The sequence below is a fragment of the Bicyclus anynana genome, chromosome 20, assembly GCF_947172395.1.
Source record: "Bicyclus anynana chromosome 20, ilBicAnyn1.1, whole genome shotgun sequence".
NCBI lineage: Eukaryota > Metazoa > Arthropoda > Insecta > Lepidoptera > Nymphalidae > Bicyclus > Bicyclus anynana.
This window is the reverse complement of record NC_069102.1, coordinates 11,284,587-11,307,082: the sequence shown is the minus strand read 5'-3', so window position 1 is coordinate 11,307,082 and position 22,496 is coordinate 11,284,587. Positions and strand designations below refer to the sequence as shown.

At 37.5% G+C, this 22,496-nt stretch overlaps 3 protein-coding genes across 3 annotated transcripts in view; 2 read left to right on the top strand and 1 right to left on the bottom strand.

Moving 5' to 3' along the window:
* The window catches only part of LOC112047152 (guanine nucleotide exchange factor subunit Rich), a 57,144-nt gene that overhangs the window by 23,565 nt on the left and 11,083 nt on the right, over positions 1–22,496 (bottom strand). The window contains exons 12-18 of the mRNA XM_052887674.1: positions 22,244–22,435; positions 21,593–21,744; positions 19,304–19,375; positions 3,580–3,820; positions 2,598–2,707; positions 1,395–1,622; positions 793–936 (exon numbers count right to left, since the gene is read on the bottom strand). Coding sequence (XP_052743634.1) covers positions 793–936; positions 1,395–1,622; positions 2,598–2,707; positions 3,580–3,820; positions 19,304–19,375; positions 21,593–21,744; positions 22,244–22,435 — 1,139 coding nt within the window. The remainder of the gene's footprint in view (positions 1–792; positions 937–1,394; positions 1,623–2,597; positions 2,708–3,579; positions 3,821–19,303; positions 19,376–21,592; positions 21,745–22,243; positions 22,436–22,496) is intronic.
* Positions 6,122–9,888, top strand: LOC112047153 (cuticle protein-like). Its single transcript, XM_024084160.2, has 4 exons — positions 6,122–7,386; positions 7,970–8,065; positions 8,312–8,408; positions 8,807–9,888. The coding sequence occupies exons 1-4, from the start codon at positions 7,369–7,371 to the stop codon at positions 9,658–9,660; spliced, it is 1,065 nt and encodes a 354-aa protein (XP_023939928.2). The 5' UTR covers positions 6,122–7,368; the 3' UTR covers positions 9,661–9,888.
* On the top strand, positions 11,424–12,873 carry LOC112047154 (uncharacterized). Its single transcript, XM_024084162.2, has 3 exons — positions 11,424–11,575; positions 11,904–11,975; positions 12,177–12,873. The coding sequence occupies exons 1-3, from the start codon at positions 11,546–11,548 to the stop codon at positions 12,708–12,710; spliced, it is 636 nt and encodes a 211-aa protein (XP_023939930.2). The 5' UTR covers positions 11,424–11,545; the 3' UTR covers positions 12,711–12,873.

The following is a 22,496-nucleotide window of genomic DNA, read 5'->3' as shown; positions in this document are numbered from 1 at the left end:
ACCATATTTTTGTTAAAGTATTACCCACGCTAGATGATAATTTCTAAGTTTTAGAAATAGACATTGTATAAAGAAGAGTTAGCCGTTACTCAAAGAAACATGGGTTCCCGTCGGTTTTGCAATTTTTGATATCTATCGGTATGTCTCACTCTGTGTCCATTGACCTGAGATGTAAGTGTTAAGCCTGATTTGCCTGTAATTACACCAGCTATTAAAACTTTCATACCATAACACAGCAATGCTGTTTATGGTGTTATGGTACTATCCGACCATCACTAAATATCGAAAACCACCTGATGTACAAAGCTGAAAATTTCCAGGCAACTAGTTTATAGTTAGTAGACGTCTTAGAAACAGAATTAATTAATTAATATCAAAAGAAAACTCAAGTATATAAATAAGACAGTTACTAATAGGAGTTACTATTTCCCATAGACATATTAGTTAATAGTACTAAACCTTGGTAATCTGAAAACGAAGCAACAATAATGTATATCAACAAATTGGTATTTATTGGTTTGGTTTTATAATCCTACTAAATATTATAAACGCGAAAATTTGTATGGATGTTTGTTACTCTTTAACACCGCAATTTTTGAACGGATTTGGCTGACATTTGAAACGAACACATAGGCTACTTTTCATTCCGGAAAAATAATAGTTCCCATCCCATGGGATTTGTGAAAAACTTAATTCCACGCGAAGTCGCGGGCGTCTGCTAGTCCAAAATAAAATAATTTTACAATGCACTGCATAAATAAAGATTTTGTTACGATTTTTGATATGGCTTACCTGTAAAATGATAAGGTAAGATGCGGCTGTGTCGAGCATCTTCCTCTGCAGGCATTCTTGGAACAGCTCTTTGGGCTTGCCGGCGGCGGAGAACAGATACGCCCATAGAGCTATCTCTGTTTTGCGCGCGCATTGGACGACTGTCTGAAAAAAAAATTCATTAATTTTTAACACTAGATGTGTGTCTTTTTGTATTTTTAATCGACTTCTGATATAACAGAATAATGAGGAAAGTAAAATCCTGCGATAAAACGTTCTATATTTTGTGCCAAAATTCTTAAAACATCTTGACATATTTTAAGCATTTAAAACACTACTACTTTAGAGCACTAGACCAAAAAGGAAAGGACTATGATGTCACAAATGTCAAAAGGCACTTTTCATATGGAAAATTAGGACACTTTTCGAAAGGACTCATAGTTGCAATAATATTCTACTATAAAGTTGGGGGTTTTTGTACACTTTTTTTTGCTTTGCATTCATAATTTTAGCCGAATAAATAAAATATTAGCGAGTTAGAATACAAATAAAAAACTACCACGTAATTCAGATCCTATGCATATTCCCTATTCTAAAGTACCAACAACAGTATATAAACTCACCTGTAGATAGACGGGAAACTCGTGTACGAACTCGATGACACTCGGCAGCTGTGCGTCTGGGATGGGCTCCTTGCTGGTGGCCTCTTCCTCCAGCACCTCGTGCAGCAACAACTCCAGGGAGTGCGGGAAGTACGGCAGCTGAGAGCACGAGCGAGCTATCTCCCACGCGTGGTAGCCAAGGTTGCGACGTAGAAGTTGACGGAGTATCTGATGCAGGTATACTTGGCTCTGGAGATGATTTTTTTTTTAATATTAGCTATATCTTGTAGACGTACCGTAATAGCCCAATGGGACGTACGCGTACGACCTCTGCCTCCGATTGTGGAGGGCGTAGGTTCGAATCCGGTCCGGGGCATGCACCTCCAGTTGTGTGCATTTTAAGAAATTAAATATCACGTGTCTCAAACGGTGATGGAAAACATCGTGAGGAATTAAAAATTATCTGCACATCAGATAATTTTTAATTCTCTGCGTATGTGAAGTCTGCCAATCCGCATTGAGCCAGCGTGGTGGACTATTGGCCTAACTCCTCTCATCCTGAAAGGAGACTCGAGCTCAGCAGTGAGCCGAATATGGATTGATGATGATGATGATGATGATGATGATGATGATGATGATGATGATGATGATGATGATGATGATGATGATGATGATGATGATGATGATGATGATGATGATGATGATGATGATGATGATGATGATGATGATGATGATGATGATAGCTTGTAGCGTGGAAGGCAGGAAGCTTTCCGTATACTGACCGCCAAACTTAGTTATGGCGAAGGCACCTGGTGATGCTATTTCTAATATGAACTATATTTTATGCCATGACTAAGCCATATGTCATCACTAGTAGTCTACTACTAGTCCAATAAGAGAGAACTAATCCCCGACCTAAGAAAGCTTTAACATAAAACAAAATTTTTTGAGCGTGCGCGGATGCTTGGCCAAAGTTGAGCAAGAGAGCTAAAAGAATGTAGAGAAACGAAACGGATGGATCGGATTTTGTCGGATCTGGGTGGCTTAACCGGTTGCAATTTAAGTAGAACAGTTTTAGGAGCACTCTCGAAAAGTTAACTAGTTAATGTATTAGTAGTGAACTTCAACTGTTTCTGGGGGCAAATAAGACTGAGAAGAGCTGATAATTAACTTAGCAATTGTTATTTTCAAAAATAAATCTTCATATTTGTTCATTTTACTTACCGTTCTATTTATGACGCAAAATGGCAACGAGAAGACGGAATTTGAATCAGATGCATACAGGGTAGTGTCATTCTCTACTCCCAGTAGGATTGCGTCGTCGAAAAGGATAGCTGGAAGTAAACCAAGAATGTGTAACAAAAAATAAAAGCACTATCAAATAAGGCCCAAGATTTGCAAGCAAAACTTGGCCATTATTCTATATCTAAGAGGCCTAAGTTACATAGCCCATCTCGACCTGATGTAAAGTGGAAAATCATCCCCTATGACGGAGTAACACTTTACAGATGCAAATACCCTCGGTGACGCCGCTGAGGTCCCATTAAGGAGCCTACGGCGCTTACACACGAGAAAAAAAAGGTCTGATTAAGGAGGTCTAAAGGCTTACGAAATCGCAGACCGATTGTTATACAGGTTGTCCCGTAATTAAGGTATAAATCGCAAATGGTAGATACACCACCTAATTATCTAAAACTAATTTGAATAGTTTTCCGTAAATCCCTAGGGTGACCATGACCAAGTTATATTTTTTTATTCAGAATTTTCAAAATTTTCTATTTATTTTTCTATGCTGTAGCTGCTGGAGTTAAGATTTCGAAGATCTGATTTTTGTTAAACATTACGGATTAAATTACCAATGCACTATAATAGGTACTACTTTTGTAAATAATGTGTTATTTGTTTTGTACAAGAAGCTTTGAATGCAATAATTATTTTTCTTTCATTAAGACCCAATTAAAAAAAAATGTCCTGTAAAAAAATTTATATATAAAAAAAAAAACTTCCGTCCTATCTACCTGTCCTACAGTCCTACCTATTAACCTGAGGTACATATTAAGCCTCATGTGCATGTAATTTCACCGTCAACTCCACCCTTCAGATCAGAGCACAGCAATGCGGCTTGACGACGGCAAAGGCATCCAGTATATACTTGTTCTGACAACTATAACTATAAAAAAAATAAAAGATAAAAAGAAACACTTACTCAACGGGTATATATCGAGGTGGAAAGGCAGCATGATCCTCTTAGCCATAAAGGTGTGTCTCGAAGGGTCGGTACGACGAGTCGCTTCTCGCGATATGAGCGGCAGCCACACCCTGGCGCCCAGCACCCCGCACCACAGCCACAGCGCTCGCGACAGTTGGGTCTGGGCGCCGGTGCCGCTGCCTGACCACACGCTCTCCACGCAAGACGCCAGCACTGTGGCCGGTAGACAGCTGTAAGCCTGGAAAAAATGATCTATATGAGAGATATTTGGAGATATATATTTCTGAGCACACGCTCTCCACCCATCCCAGGCTAGCAGCACACCTACAACTGCCTACCGTAACTGGCCACAGGGCCAAGTAAACAATGACTGTCTGTCTCTCTGTTACCTTTTCTGATTTGGATGAAATTTGGTATACATATGTAATGTATTCAATGGCGTAGCTATCCAGGGGCTAGGCGGTGCAGTGCTCAGGGGCGCTCGAATCCTTGCCAGAAAATCTCGATTCCTACTCGTACATCAAGTGTTCATTGCAAATTTATGTCGTTACTTTTTAATATTTGTGTTACCTGTCCTGCAGTGCACGATAAGAGATTATAAAGTAGATTAGCTTAGTAATGGGGCCCCTTTAATGTATTTGCACTAGGACCCTTGGTTACCTCGCTACGCTATTGAATTTATCTTGGGGCAAAATATAGGCTGCCTTTTACCGTACAAAAATCCAGTATGTGTAAAAAAAAGGAATTTCACGCGAACGAAATCGAGGGCGTGCGCTAGTTTACTAGCTAGGGACTAGCAGAACCTCGTGTTTTCAGTAGTAAGAATGTATCTTAGATGAGTGGTGTTTCTGGGTGGATGACGACGTAGTATTTAGTTAATTTTTTTATACAAAACTAGACATGTACTAGCTATACATATGCTATACTTGTAAACAAGTTACAGCTCGCCGCACAATGGTTATTATGAGCGCAAATTAAACGGTTATGTTTTCTGAAATAACTTGGATTAGTAACGTTTACCGGATACACAGAGTTTTGTAATACAAGTAAAACTTAAATAATATATTGCTTAACACAATTTGATAGCAGGTTCAAGCGTGTCATATAAATTACATGTTTCAGCGAATTGCAAGCAATTATTATTATTATTTATAATCATCAGCTTATTTGGTTAACCCACTACGGAACCAGGCCTCCATAATGCGGATTACAAATCTCAAGTTTAAACTGCGCAGTTTAGATCAAAAAACTGTACAGAGAAAACTGTCACAGTTTTGCCTACACATGGACAATAGCAATTACTCGTATAAAGCAGAAGGTGTCATAACATTCTTCATTTATGTTGCACTAGCGTAGCGGGCACCCGTGACTTCGTCCGTGTGGAACTCGATGTAAGCTTTCCCCCAATTTTATACCCTTGGGGGTAGAATTGATCAAAATCCTTTCTTAGCGGATGCCTACGTCATAAAATCTACCTACATGCCAAATTTCAGCCCGATCCGTTCTGTGGTTTGGGCTGTGCGTGGATAGATCACTATGTCAGTCAGTCACCTTTGAGTTTTATGTATATTTTAGATGTTCTTTTTTGTGTTTTTTTATAATATGTAGTAAAAATTAGAAAATGTACTGATCTATATGAATGAACAACTTTTAATACAAGATTCAAGTGCAACGCACAGATTAAAGAATAATTCAAGAAAAATGGCGTCTTATGTATTTTAAAAACTGTTCACATAAACTAAGGAAATAAGATGGAGTATTTTTTATTGGTAATTATTGAATATTATGTGTTAAATTTTGAAATACATATTATGAAAAACGTTTGTATGAGTGGATGTCAAGGAGACGCTTTACGTTTTTTTGTTATGGCTTCATCACGCTGCTTGTAAAGACTCATTCTGGATCATCTTTCTGTGAATATGTAGTAAAAATTAGAAAATGTACTGATCTATATGAAAAAACGATTTTGAATACAAGATTCAAGTGCAAAGGATGTTTGTATAATACAATAGCAATTATATAAAGCAGATATAATACGTCATTATGTCGATACATCCGTCGCGTGTACACTACACTGTATTTCGCACGTTGGCGCGTCGCGCCCCGCACGCTACGCACAACGCAATTAGAGCAAGACGTCACAATGTTCGGACGAATACGTATTGCGTCAGACACGATGCGCATGATCGGATTCACTTATTTGTTATTCATATATCTGTACTTGAAGTTGGGTATTGACAGCTGAAATGAATACGACAATGTTTCGACAGCTTATATCAAAGTTACGAGAATTTGAATATTGCGTAGCATGTACTTATTTTTTTTTTATTTGTAGTAAAGTGAAGTAAGACCCTAGTGGAAGAACTACGTAAAAAGCTGGAAGCCTTTGAGATGTGGACATACCGCAGAATGCACCGCATAAGCTGGACGGCGAAACTGTCTAACACTGGGGTTCTTGTCAGAATGCAGTAGAAGACTAAGTTTGTTAAAACCATCAAACAGCGGAAGATATCGTACCTAGGGCATATTTTGCGACACGAAAGATACAGTTTGCTTCAAACCATCATGATGGGCAAGATTGCAGGCAAAAGAGTAGGAAGAAGAAAGAAGTCCTGGCTGCGAATTATAAGGGAGTGGACTGGCATAAAGACAGTCGAAGAACTTTTCCGCCTAGCCATGGACAAGGAAAAGTTTAGAAAGCTGACCGCCGACCTTCAGTAATGGAGAGGCACTGTAAGAAGAAGTAAAACATCTAGGTATACCCTGTAGGTATTACTTTGCGAATGCTAAAATGGAAACAAAGAATAAACGGAAAAAATATATCTTTTGAATCTTGACTCGAAAGTCAGGTTTTTCAGTCAGATTAATTAATATTAGGTACTTTAAACATAACAAATCCACACCTTTATAAATAAATTATCTTGAAAAACAAAGGATAACGAATTGATTATTAAGAGTTGCGATATTTATTATAGGTAATTCTAAAAGTCAATTAAAATATATAATATTTAATTACTAGAAGTGGCGTGCACTTGTTAATCAGAGGAGGTACTAGATATATATTATCTTATATAGTATAAAAAGTCCTTCTCTGAGTCTGTCTGTTCGCAATATTCTAAATCAAAATTACTGAACTGTTGTTGAGACGAATGATTTTTATGCGGTTTTCGACAATAGATATGGAAAAATTTTAGCATACAATTTTTTACGACGATATTTGTTTCTTTAAAGATAGAAAGGTCAGAGGTTTCAACGCACTTCAAGTCGCTGATGTCTGCTAGTAAACTATAATATGTACATAAACATATATACGGGGAAGAAGGCCTGGTCGTAGACGTACATCTTGGCTCAACAACTAACGCCAATGGTTTAATATGAGTACCAGATCACTCTTTCCGGCAGCAGTGAACAAAGGGAAATTAGCCTTAATGATTGCTGACCTCCGATAGGAGATGGCACTATCAGTAGAAGAAGAAGAGACATATATGTAATATCCTGAATCAATAACTCAAGTGAAAAATGTCTCGAAAAATGTCGGCAGTCGAATTGCGTACGGAAAACGCATTATTATTCGTTTTCACCGACCGAAGGTTCAACGAAAACGAGGAAGCCTGATGCAAGCACGAGCCGTTCGATATTACAGACGGCACAGTCGCGCTACAAACAGTTAAAACATCCGCTCAACAGGAATCGAAGGTCTCAAACAAAACTATATATTGGCCGAACAACTAATTATAATTCAGTACGTTTTTGACACCCACTGGCCAGAGGGTACAGCAGTAGAAAATGAAGTGCCTTGCCGCGGTTTGTGAAATTATTAAAAAAAAAAACAAAGTGCTAATACAATCGTACTGAATCGACAAGTTACTGCTATCCTTTTTGAAAGCTCTCGTGTGGAAAGTGATGGCATTAGACTTGTTTATTTAGTGAAGTGAATTGACAAAGCACATGTTTCTAAATTATAAAAGTCCCTACACACTAGCGTTCTTTTATGTAGAGCTGAGCATACGTTAGAAAAAGTGCGGCTTCAGATGACATTAATCTGTAACGATGTTTTTGTAACTCGAAAGTGTGAGTTTCGAATTTGTCTCTATCGTTCTCTGTCTAACAAAGTTAGACAGATAAAGACGAATTCTCACATTCAAGTCGAGTCGAGGTATAAAAATATCGCTAAAGAAAAGCGCTACTGATGTCAGTAATCCAGTCGCGCGTGTCACATGCAGTATTTTGCATGTTTGGTTACTTAGATGAGCGATTGGATTACGCTTGTCAGATAATTAGGTATTTGTTATCTGAACCTATCCAAACTGTTACGTTAGTAAAAACGCTAGTGTATAGAAACTCTTATAGTAGTTTCGGATGATAATATTGTGACCACTTGTTGCAGATAACATGCCTCCTTGCGCTGTCGGCGTCTTCGAAAGCTGACGGGCTATATGGCGCAGAAGTTTACGCACCCGGTCACGCATCTGCAGATTACTATGTAACTATCCTCCAACGAATCAAATTGCCTACATAATCTTCGTGAAAAAGGTCCTATTCTACTGCGTTCATATAGGAAATAGTCCAAACTAATAAGCTTTAAAATTAGTGGACACGTTGGAAAGGTGTGTCATATGTGACCATATAATTAGCTGTGTTCTATTACTAAATAACATTGTCAATTATATGACATAAATTCTTATATAGGATTAAATAAATAAGAGTAATTCAATTGTTATAATTACAGACATATCCCAGATATGCTTTTGAATACGCCGTTCGGGATCCCCACACCGGTGACAATAAAGCTCAATGGGAGAAACGTGATGGAGATGTCGTAAGAGGTAAGAATAAGAAAACCGCACATTATTCGATTTCTACATACACTACCAGAGACGGATGAAATCTAAAGTAACTTTAACATGAATATCGAGTCTTCAAAATGGCGATAGTTGTGTGAAATCTAGTGTTTCAACAACAACGTTGTATAAACTTCAACTCAGATCTCATTCATTATAGTACTGAGAATTAAATTGAAAAATATTAACAATCTTTTTAACAAATCCTACGCCAATTATACTATTAACGTCTTTGTTAAACAGAGGATGTTTGAATGAAGATATCGAAACATTTCTTGTCAGATCTGATGAGTAGTAAATCAATTAGACTTGACACTTTTAGAGTTCGGAAATAGAGTGATTTTAAAAATAAAACAGCATGTAATAATAACTTCTCTAAACAGGTGCATATTCCCTGGTGGAACCAGATGGCAGTTTGCGTGTTGTGGAGTACAGAGCCGATGATAAGAGCGGCTTCAACGCCGTGGTGAAACGCATCGGCCCCAACCTGCACCCGGTAGCCGCACCAATATACAAAGCGCCGCTACCGGTTATAGGCTACAAATCCGAACTGCCCATATCAGTTGGACCCGTCGCTGGACTGGAGAAACTAGCGAATGCCCCGCTTCTAAACGGACCATACCTCGGTGGTCTAGCATCGTCCCACTCGAACTTATACAAAGCACCAGTAGTTGTAAAAGAGATTCTACCTGCGCCGATCTTTAAGGAACCTATAGTCCCTCTACCTATAATAAAGGAGCCAATAATCCCGTACCCAATCATAAAGGAACCCTACCTCCCGATCTATAAACCAATAATCAAGGAACCGTATCTATCAGCTCCTATTCTGAAGGAACAGTATCTGCCAGCTCCTATTCTGAAAGAACAGTATCTGCCAGCTCCTATTCTGAAAGAACAGATTCTACCAGCTCCAATCGTTAAGGGACCAATATATCCTGAACCTTATCTAGGACCAATTGTTAAGCAACCCTGGTTGTCTACTCCGGTATACCCGTCTTATCCCGCAATAAAGGCTCCCATCCTACCATCAGTTCCCCTGTATAAAGGAGGTTATGACTTCGGTCTCATAGGTAAAGGGCTATTAGGTGACAAAGGACTCGGTCTTTACGACTACAAAGGACTCGGTCTTTACGACTACAAAGGACTCGGTCTTAACGACTACAAAGGACTCGGTCTTAACGACTACAAAGGACTCGGTCTTAACGACTACAAAGGATACGGTGGATATGGTCACTAGATATAAATAACCATCGCCCAAATAATAGACTTGAATAATATGCCGCTATCTTCAATACCATTTTATCGAGGCTTCAAAGTTCTAACTAGAAAATTTATAGGTGCTATTTTGAGGGGGCAATTATAGCGAATAATTAATTTAATGTTTTATTTATTTATCGCGTAGCCGTAGTTAGTAAAACCTTGTTAAAGGCACTAATAAATCAGTTACCACTGTGTGGTCATTGAATATTGTTTTATTTAAAAAAAAAAGAACAGAAAACTAAAAAAAATTAAAAAGGATGCATACATTTAAGGAAAATAATATATGGTCAAAATCTCAGAATACAGAAAACACCAAAAATTGTACCGAAATAGTATGACACACAATACGACATACACAGAGTGACTAATCGCCTGTTCGTGAAATTACACCAAAAAAGAGTAATTTCATATACCTTCCGGAGTTCGCTATATTCTGAGGTCAAAATAATGAGTGTCCCTGCTCTCCGAACTAGTTAAAAACTGTATTTCTGAGAACTGGGACGAACTTTGTACAACGAGTATGAAGTGAATTCATGAAGAAGCATACTTGTAAATGAGCCGACCAATATCAGTAGAAAGGTTTTATATATCTTCACTTTCCCCTCCTTAACTTTCCCACAAAATTACGTACTTGCCAACCTTTCGGTATCAATACGAGTAAATATTTATTATTATATTTATTCAAATGGTTGAACATCTAGGTGGTATTTCATCATTAATGTAGTGTTTGGAATGCCCTTCCGGCGTTTGTGTTTCCTGACACTTACAATTTGAACACCTTCAAAGCAAGACTGAATAGGCATCTTCTAGGTAAGCGCGCTCCAACTTAGACCACATTAATGCTTTCCATCAGGCTTAGTTGTAGTCAAGCGCAAAAAAAATAAAAATTAAAGTATATTGCATAAAAAAAACTGTTACTGAAACTTGATTCTTGTGTATAACATGAGATTGCTATTTTATAAACATATTATGAATTGTAGATTTTCAATTGTTTTGTTTGAAATAAAGTATTGTTTACTGTGCTATTCTCTAACCAAATAAGCAATACCGCTCAAATCCGGCGGGAAATCCTCACGTTTCACACCAAGTATGAGGATGCTGCTGCTACGTAGGTAGGTACTTGAACAAACTTACATAACACCTCATTCTATTGAATATTTCTTAATATAAATTATAAAATGTGGCTTGGAAACCTTATAATTTAGAACATTTAGCTAATTTTCGATGCCCTTTCTTTCCAGTACCGTAACTATAAGATTGCAAATTCGAAAGGGCCCCCGGATCGAGAGGCTATAAGCTAAGGTTCGTTTTCCTTTCCTTCCTTTCGAATATTTAATTGAAGATTATCTGGAGGAGATCGCTTTTAGCAATAATACCATCTTTGCATATTTTTCTTTTCTTTTGTGTTTTCTTCTGTCACTTTATATATATTTGTGCAATAAATACTTCCATCTATCTAAGAATGGTAGCAAAGTTTCAAATTCGTCAGTAGAATAGTCCACTGTTTATTAAGTAAGTACCTAAGATGGTATATAGCATCTACTTAGTAGCGCTGAAAACAAAGTTACGGCTTCAGTTCGCCACGGTCCGTGTTTCTCAATCAAACGTATGAAGTACGAGGTACCTATTCACATGAGTAACTATCAATTAAACATTACATAAACACAAATGTAACGCTATGTAACACGTGCGTTTGTATTTTTTCAGTTTTAAGATGAATATGTAAGATGTAACAGCACGTATATAAACAGGTGGTTCAGGTTTTACAAGTGATGATGTATTGTGCTGCGGTGAACACCCATTCATATAAGAAGTAGAAGCTTTATAATCATTCAATCATTGCTAACTCTACTCCGGCAGTGATGAACGCAAACATGAATCACATTCTAAAGGTAAATATTGGATTTATCTTACAATTGTGAATTACAAAAACCTTGGGATTTTAAATTTGTCAATTTGTGACTGTGAATATTAAATTTGACGTTTTAAAAAATCTCGAAATAATAAATGACCAAAATGACCTTAGCATAGTGTTTTTATGTTTCTACCCTCAAGTTTTGTTATTAAATTATATTGTTTTATGACCACCGTTGGATGGTTTTAGATACATGATCTAATAGTTAAGTAATAATGTGAGAAAAATAATTTATTTGTGCAAAATAAATGCACAAGATTTGAATTATATAAATAGTAATTAGACTTATGTGACGTATTTTTCAGATCTTATATTTTTTAACACTATCAGCGGCAATATCGGGAAAGGCTTCGCGCGGTCGGAACACTGTAGAAGATGTAAGTCGTTAATATAGAATATTAAGCTTAAAAAACATAATTAATATAAATTATGTTTAACTTACAAATTAATATACATATAAATAAGATAAAGAAGAAAGCTAGAAATATTATTTTCTAGTTTATTAAATATAACAAGTTTATAATAACTTGAAGCCTTGTATCTAAAACCTCTTTAAAACAAAATTTGTTTTCCCACAGGATTACCAACGTTATGCCTATAATAATATCCAAGCAATCGACACATCACCTAATGCAGACAAAGAACAATTCGGATACAGAGAAGACCAACTGAACGGTGCCTACACACCTTTGTTGGAACCGCACGGAAACTTAAAAGTAGTGGAGTATTCTTCAGACGATTTCAGCAACGGATTCAACGCGATTGTACAAAAATTAGCAGCGAGTTTAACAGAACCTTCGCCTCTATTCGGACCTCTACCACTGCCTCTGCCGCCGGTTAACCCTTTAATAAACCCACTGAATTACGGATTCGGAACAACGGCTACGCCTGTAGAACAACACGTCACGGTCACTGGTCGCAGTATCCCTTGGGATTCGAAAACGCATTCGTTCGGCGGATGGGTACCTCTCAAGGGACCCATACGCAAAGCGCCGCAAGCAAAGATTATCACCAGAAAGTACGTGAACGGACAACTGTATCGAGTAAAGTCTAGACCCATCTCGTTGGTAGGCAAAACAATCATCATCAAAAGGAAGCCCGATTTAGATTAAGAACCAGATGCCATATTATTTAGATTTAGGATTTTAGGAAATACGTAACTCTCTAGTCTTTAAATATTTGTAAATAGCCTATTTTATTTAGAATGTGATTAGCTATTTATAAGTGAAATTTTGTTGCTATTAATTAAATGATAGTGACAACAAAAACGATAAACAGTGCGTTTCATTAGACCTTAACCTTAACCTATGTTTGAAAACTAGTGATCATTCATGACATACTGGTCATTGTGGAACACTGACCACTTTAGAGTACTAAACCGACTACTACTACTACTACTATACTAGAAAGTATTTGATTTACTTCCTCTTTCACTTTTAATACTTTTTCGTAAATACAGGTTAGATTCTCGATATCGATATGGTTAATAATATGAAATGCCCTTCCGTATTCTCTATAGTGATGCTATGTTGATTGTTGGTATTTCCAAGAAGAGCAATTAAGCACTTCTAGGTAAACGCATTCTACTATAGGCTTACAGTCACGCGTGATTACTGGGCCTATATAATATTTTATTTAACTTTAAGATTACTTAACATTGACTAATAATAAAAGTAACAACAAAGTAACAAAAACTAGTATATTGCACTTCAAAAATTAAGGTTATAATAATTGACGTGACATACAATACTGGAAACTGTGCGGGTTATTGCAGTATTTATTAGACAAGGCTGAAGCCAATTTGACAACTTAATTGGTGACAGTTCGTGAAGACGGACTATCAGACCTTACTATTTCATCATAATTTTTAGAGTTAACTGAATAAAATAAGCATGGACAAATATACCAGCATTTTTTCCCACAATTATTATATTTTAAGAAGTTCTTCCAGTTCAAATGTAAATGTATCAATGAATTGAAGAATACTAACATAACGAATGATGGTGATGTCCTCCTTGACGTATCCGTTAATGGCGACACCTTAGCTTCAATGTTTAGATTGCGCCCGGATATGACTGGCAAAATCAAACTTAGTTTTAAAAGTTCGGTTGCACGACTGGCAAAACTGACCACTACTATTGTAGTTATAGGTAAAACGCTTCCTAAAATAAATGAATGAAGAGCTGAATGAACGGATGCGATGGGAAAAGTATCAAGAAACTCCCAATCTGTAGGAACATATCTTGCAGAAACGATTTCTAATATTGAGAAGATTTATAAAAAATCGACATAAAATAATATCACAAGTCATGTGATTGTAGAGACAGCAAGCTTTTTAAAAAATCATAAATATTCACGCAATCTTTTTACATACTGTTACCTGTTTTTTGTTGTTGTTACTAAATGAAAAACTCAGTTGAATAATGCATCCAATATGCAAATGTATAGAAGAACGTGTTACTTTTGTAGCACAACTTAAGAGCGTTTATAAATGGTCTACTTATTAACAGATACGCGACTTCCTTAGCATTAGAATTATATACGAAGGATAGTCTTCTAGTTAGGATGTTAACTGGATGTTAAATGTTAATTTTGAAATAAGGATTAAGATTAAATAGAACAGTGGACACTGTACTCACAAACAGCATTGCACTTCCTATTTTCAACTAAGGATCATTCCAGTATGAGGAGTCTGCTTTCCGAAATAAAGTCCACTTTGCCCGGTCTAGACCGTGATACTTTTTAAATCCCTCAGAGAAAGCGAGCGCATAAACTGCCTCAGGATTCGGCGCCAGGGTTTACAATTTTGAAGCATTCCAATATGAGGCAAAGGATAGTTATTATATACAGGATTTCATCAGATCAAATATCTGATACCATAAAGGTATTTAAACGTTCAATACAGTCGAATGAGCTAGACGTACGACGTATAGGATATCATCAGTGACCCGCACGATAAAAAATATAAAAAAATAGAAGAAAATTGGAGCCTGACAAAAAACGGAGCGCGACCGGGTCGAATAATTAATTAATTAATGTAGTATAAATGAACTAGTGGGTGATGATAACAGCGCAGTGCACTTCGTTTGCCAACTGGACTACATCGTCGGTAAAATGTACTCAGTGTTGGTGGTAAGCATCGAATAGAATACGACGTTTCGGACCACACCTAAATACATCCTATACAAGTTAATTAAAAAATATAATTCGACTACAAAATATAATATACTACGTCACCTATACAAGATAAACAAATGTAATGAAAACCCCCAACAAAAACAACAAAAACAAAAGGGTATAGAGTTGCCAAAAAGGACATATATAATTATACAACCATATACCTCTCCATAACTCTCCTCCGTCAGGTGATGTTAAAAGGAAGGACCTTGCTCGGTGACTGACTACCCGAATCATAGGCCAAAGAAATATTTACTTTATTTGACATAGTCGTAAGTTATGAACCCCCAAGCTTTCTATAGTTAATTTCTATTTTACTTTCGAGATGACAAATTGTGTTGTGTGGCATAATGCTCTAATAGAGATTTTTTTCTTTCTTTCTTCTTTCTTACTAGATGCAGTTAAATTTCCAATATATAACAAAATTTTCAACTTTCCAGGTATTCTGTGTGATCGGGAGCGTGGCAGCTAATCCGCCCGCTCTGTACCAAACATACGCTACAGTTGGGAGCATTGTGAGTACTTTTAGATTCATTTAAACTAATATATTATAACTAGCGGACGCCCGCGACTTCGTCTGCGTGGAAATCAATGTAAACTTACAACCCCAAGCTTTCACCACTTGAATTTTAAAACTTCATAACAGGGGTGGACTTTTAAACATTCTTAAATCACATTATATTTTGTATTTTTTTATGATTTATGAACAAATTTTTAAAACTGTAACTCTATAAATGAAGGACTTTCCATACAAACTTTCAACCCCTATTTCACCTCCTTCTATTTCTATTTTGGGGATAAAAAGTAGTTTATGTTCTGCTCCAAGGTTTCATTTATGATATTACCGAAATTGATCTTGATCGGTTCAGCCGTTTAGCCGTGAAAAGGTAAAAGACAGACAGATAGAAATACTTCCGCATTTATAATATTAGTATAGATTACAACTTTGTTATACGTACCTTATGTGAGTATTTTAAGTTAATTTTTGCCACGTAATACCCGACTAAATATGTATTATTACTTTTTGCAAGAGATTAGGTAAAATTTACTATTAAATCCTTTTTAAAACTCCTAACAATAGAAACAGGCGCTGTATCATACACTCTTATGAATTAAACATTATGGTTATACTTTATCATCATTTCATTATCACTAGACTTAAGTAGGCTATCATACTAAACACCTAAGTTAAGTTTCATATTTTCTAACACTACTAGTCATAGTAGTGAGTCCCCATTTTGTGAGGCAAAATAAAAGATTTTTATTTTATTTTATTTTTATTTTATTTATTTGATTACAGTCAAACCCAAACTACTCGTTCGACTACGCCGTCAACGACCCGCACACCGGCGACAACAAAGCGCAATGGGAGACGAGAGACGGCGACGTAGTGCGAGGGGCGTATTCACTAGTCGAGCCCGACGGCAACATACGCATCGTCGAGTACTACGCCGATGCCATCCACGGCTTCAACGCTGTTGTGAAGCGAACGCGGCCTAACGCACACCCAGTGCAGTTACCAATCGCCGCGCCAGTCGCCGTTGGCCCAATATTGGAACCAATAGCGCCAGTCGCACATGTCGCCCCAGTCGCACCGATCATACCAATCGCAGAACCAATAATTGAGCCAATCAACCCTTGGAGCTATTTACCGATAGGAGACCCCGCTCCCTGGGTTTCTGTCACAGGCACGACATATAAGAAAGGGAACATTGTCCGCAGATGGACAGCTGGTCCTATATCTTTGGACGGCCAAAAGGTTACCGTACAAACCAAACACTGATTTAGTGTAAGTAGTTTGTAAGGTATATTAAAACTATATTCTTTTTCAAATAGAAAGTACTTTTGGCACTATTGTCAACTTTCAGAACAATTACCGGGCTTTATAAAGTTTAATATAATTTCCAGTGCAACACACGTTTATTAGTAGCTCTAGATAGGCATTAAAGAAACCTTATAAAAATATCTAGGTAGGATAGTCTATGTAAACACAAACTGTATTAACACCCAGTGGCGTGCAAAAACTTTTTAAGGCAGTCATCATACATATAAACTGTACAATGGCAAATTCTTTCTCCATTACAGGGTCTGAAGCCATGTGACACGGCGATTTCCTTTCTAAAAGCGCAGACGCTTCGAAAATTAAAAAAATGCATGGGACATTCGTTGACATTCGTTATCGACAGCTCACGTGATCCAGTTGTCGTTCGGATCTGTCATTTCCATATTTTTTTTAGTTTTCAAAGCGTTAGCGTTTGTAGAAAGTGAATCTAGCCACATGGCTACAGACCCCAGTTCGTAATGTGACCTCAGGTTAGGCAGTGCATTTTAGCATCTGTGGACTGCACATCACTCTAACACTGTGTAATCCATATGGACAGCTTCAAGTACCTACATCTTTAAGCTATCTATATGGAAAATACATTCCCATCCTTAATTGAAAAATAAAATGTGCCAAAAAACAATGTCATGTGATCCAAAAAGGATTTGGTTAGTTGGTCTAGCATAAAGTGAGTCATGCAGCATTGTATAACCTATGATGCACATTTAGAAGCAGACCAGCTTTCAACTAGTCAACAGGCAAAATTATCTTCGGTACATATTGGCTTATAGGCCAAAAGTACTTACGTTATTTGAAAAAGATAACCATAAGCTTATAGCTCTAGAAACTTCTAAGTGTATAGGTAACCTGTTTAGTTACTCACGGCTGTAGTGTGTTCTTGCATACGCGTTTGTATGCAAAAATACACGTACGTCATTAGAAGTAGGCCGACTGAATGTATTTCCATTGCAATGAAGTGTACCTGACGTTCATATGTGAACGTAAATAAATTATTAAAAAGAAAATACTATGTTCTTTTCTTTTATATTTAAGCCACAACAAAAGCCCTTAGCTAAAACAAAAGCTAAATTAAACCGCGGTAAGCAAAAATTTTAAAGTAGATACCAAAGCCTAAATTTAAGGCAATGGTTCAAACGTGTGATGACCAAAATCGCACTCTTACAGGCCTCAAACAAATATCGCTTTCTCATTCATTGCGGAAGGACGAAAGAGAGAGCGATATTTCCGCATCGGTCGCTCATTCGTCTTTAAATTCAAGACAAAATCTTCAAGAAATATGTCGTGGGTGCATGTTATGTTAGGCCTGCCCTATTACAACAACAGAGAGTTATATTAATGTCACTTCAGTTCCTCACACAAACGCGCTTGCTTTGTACAAAGCAAGCGCGTTTGTGTGAGGAGCCTCTACAATCAAAGACAAAACCTTCTTCCGAAAATAGTATATCTATATCAAAACTAGCCGACGCCATGTTTATTCACCCGCAAAATTTCCGTTGCCGTAAGAATACAGGGTTAAAATAATGACACTTACAAGAGCTTTTTAGTAGTAAAAAAATTTTCAAAAGTGGTTTGGTGGATCCAGAGATTACCACAAACTACCTCTTTATTACATTAATTAAATGTTTGTACAAAATAATTATCGATATAATGATATAAATAAGCATTGCGTGTGGTAACGTGCCATATTAAATATTATTATGTAATTAAGTACAATTACCCAATTAAAATGTACTAAAAACATTGTACTAAATGGAAACAGAGGAAATAATGCGCGAAAATGGGCTCAATTAGATGCTATAATGAAGCAATGCAATTAAAGTTTTTCTTTTCTTTTTTATTGCGTAAAATTCAGCAAATTAGTCAACGGGTTGTTTACAACGACTATTAATCATCATCATTAACAACCCATAGTCGGCTCACTGTTGAGTAGGGGTCCCCTCACAGAATTAGAAGGATTAGGCTAATAGTCCACCACCCTGGCCCAATGTGGATTGGCAGACTTCATATACACGTCATCATTATCAACCCATATTCGGCTCACTGCTGAGCTCGAGTCTCCTATCAGAATGAGAGGGGTTAGGCCAATAGTCCACCACGCTGGCCCAATGCGGATTGGCAGACTTCACACACGCAGAGAATTAAGAAAATTCTCTGGTATGCAGGTTTCCTCACGATGTTTTCCTTCACCGGTTGAGACACGTGATATTTAATTTCTTAAAATGCAAACAACTGAAAAGTTGGAGGTGCATGCCCGGACCGGATTCGAACCCACACCCTCCGGAATCGGAGGCAGAGGTCATATCCACTGAGCTATCACGGCTATCATGTCATATACACGTAGGGAAATAAAAGTCTTAGGTATGCAGATTTCCTCAAGATGTGATATTTCATTTCTTAAAATGCACTATTATTACATGAATATAAATATTATAAAACTGGCTCTCCATTCCACTTGTCCATTTGTTTAAACGCGATAATCTCGAAAAATGCTCTACAGATCTTGGATAGGGTTGTCACCAATTGATGGAATGTTTTGGTATAAATTCATTAAAGTTTTAAAGTTTAAAGTCAAAAATTGGGTGAAATATGACACTATTTGTCAAAGATTTTGGAAAACTTATGCTTAGCTGGCATGATTGTCCCGAAATCTTTAACGTAAACGAATAATACGAATATAACACTTACGGGATTGTTGTCTTCATCCACGTCATACTCCTCCCTTTGCACCATCATGAGCTTACCGCTTGCATTGATTACCTAAACACACCAAAACGTTATTGGGTAGAGTTTTGGAATGACTTAGTTGGTGAGAGACAGGGTATAACAGTTAAATGCATTTATTTCGTACTTTTAGTAGTAACAGTTGATGGAAGATAGATAGCTCTATGATAGGCCATAAAAGGGAATGCCCATCACCGGTCCTGGCCTACCCTAACCACCCGGCAATTTACTTAAATCTAAACAAATCTTGATAATTTTACTTTGATATTGAAATCATAACTTTTTTAAAAAATTTGCTACAGCGATTTACGACATTTTCAATTTCCCTAACGGGAAATTTCCAAAAATGTTTAATTTATCCCTAACGGGAACAAGCAAAGATTGTTATTTGTCCCTAACGGGGACAAGCAAAGATTGTTGACAAAGCATAAATGTTTTTAGACTTATGATTGGTTTGTTTTCAATTTTCATTTTCTTGTTTGTTAAGCTTATTGGTAACAAAAAAATAATACAGTTTCAAATGTTTCGCCACTTTGCTACATTTTCACGCGGCGAACATTTTGAGCAAGAGAATAAAAAAATCTTTTATTCTTCAAGGAATGTAGTTTTATAAAGCCAATTATTTAACCAGATCCTTATGTATACATCACATTACCATCTCTATATACTTTTATACGGGGATATACCTGGGTTCCTGAGACCAACGTTGTATTGGCCGGTGGGCATTCTCCTTTAAGTCTAATACATAAAGCTAAGTTTTCTATTTCTGACTGTCTCTCTGTTTTTTAAAAAGTTAATATTTATTTTTAACGCATCAAAGGCATTGGTTTGGATCGCATAAACAAGACTTGTACAATTTGAAGTGTACATCACTTTTTCACTCTACAACGTGAAAGGTGCGTGGCGTGTAATTACGTTGTAACATGTCTATTTTCTCGTCAATCTTGTCAAAGTTAATTGCTTGAACTGATTGGTTCGATATAATTAACGACGCGCATAATTCTATTATCCTAATTAATTATTATTAGAATTTATTGAAGTGCCTACTTAAGCAAGTAATTAGTCATCATCATTAACAATTCATATTCGGATCACTGTTGAGCACGCCTCTCCTCTCAGAATGAAAGGGGTTAGACTAATAGTCCACGCTGGCTCAATGCTGATTAGCAGCATTCACAGACAGAAAATTAAGATAATTCTCACTCCTTTAACGTTTGAAAAACGTGATATTTAGTTTCATAAAATGCACATAACTGAAAAGTTGGAGGTGCAAACCCCTGACCGGATTCGAAACTGCGCCGTCCGAATCGAAGGCAAAGGTCATATCCACTTGGCTATCACGGCTCAACGGCTTAAGTAGTAAGCGACATATTTCGCTTGTCACAGACAAACACTATTGAATAGAATTACAAGGATATTAGGCGTTATATTTTCTGTTATTCGCCATTAGATCTTCTATCCTGTTTTTTTCGTCATAATAATAATTGTTGCCAATAGACCTGATATAGTGCTAGTCGATCGGTCAGTGCGTCGTGCAATAATTGTTGATATTACAGTTCCACATGACGATAATCTGGTTAAAGCCGAAAAGGAAAAAGTATCAAAATACTTGGACCTTGCTCACGAGATTACCGCCATGTGGAATGTTGAGTCAACTATTATTGTTCCGATAGTTGTTTCAGTCAATGGTCTTATAGCGAAAAGCTTCGACCAACACCTTAAGAAGCTTTCGCTTAACTGTTGGATCAAGAGTCGTATACAAAAGGCAGTGATTCTTGAGACGGCGCGTATTGTGAGGAGGTTCCTCACTCTGGATCCCTGACCACCGGTTGCTTGGGCACTCAAATGTCCCGCAGCGGGAGGGTGAATTTTTTTTTATAAATTTTTAATAATGTTTTGTATTTTATACCTATATTGTTAAAAATTTAAAAAAAAAGAAGTAATAAATAAATGAGAGAATTTAATCTTGGTGGGACAAGCATATTCTTCACAGATGGACCATCTGTGTTAAGAATATGGAAGCTATCTCCTGTAACAAGATCAACATTTTGCAGACGGGCAAGAATCATGTTCTACAGAGCGCCACGTTGGGTACTGAGGCAGGTGTAAAGGTGTAAGGGCTGTAATTTCACCGGCAACCTGACCCGAGCATTTGGCGACAGAAAAGTAAATTTTTCATACGTTTTGTTTAGATGACATGGTTAAGAGTGACGTCATCCTAAATTCAATATGGCGAACTTTCAAAGATGTTACCAGTGAGTGCGGCGCGGCGGGCTGGTCGGTGCGCGCCAAGTGCGCGGGCGAGGGCTCCTGCAGCCTGCACAGCGACGCGGACACCACGCACGCGGGGTGCGACAGCGCCGATATGTCCACCGCTTGCACGCAGCGCACCTCCACGTTGCCTTCTGTTAAACAATAAAACCAACACGTGGCTATTTTAACTGGAAAAACAACCTTGTGTTGCGATTCGTTTGACGAGGCGCAGAGGTATGCGCGGTGGATTTACAAGACGGAGGTCCTGGGTTCAATCCCCGGCTGGGCAGATTGAGATTTTCTTAATTTGTCCAGGTCTGGCAGGTGGGAGGCTTCGGCCGTAGCTAGTTACCACCCTACCGGCAAAGACGTACCGCCAAGCGATTTAGCGTTCCGATACGATGCCGTGTAGAAACCGAAAGGGGTGTGGATTTTCATCCTCCTCCTAACAAGTTAGCCCGCTTCCATCTTGACTGCATCATCACTTGCCATCAGGTGAGATTGTAGTCAAGGGCTAACTTGTAAATAATAAAAAAAAAAATATATCGCAATAGGAAAAATTCAAATGACAACTTAGACTGCAACTTTACTCAATATCAAATGAAGTTGCATTGTACAAAATTCGAGCCTTGCTGACAAATATCTACTCACTATTATCGACCCTGTTGAGCTCGTAGATGGTGACGAGCGCATCAGCACCGAACACGACCAGCTGGTCGTCAAGCGTGTCCAGCACAAACACCTGCGCCTGCACGCGGACCACCTTCGCGAAACGGTTGTCGAGTTTCGCGTCTCGAGGGTAGAAGCGAATCTCGTCGTGTCCTTCCAGTATGTTGTAACAACCTAAATGCAGAATACATCCAGTTAGCATTTAAGATTAGCATTGTTTGTGATCATGGCGTCG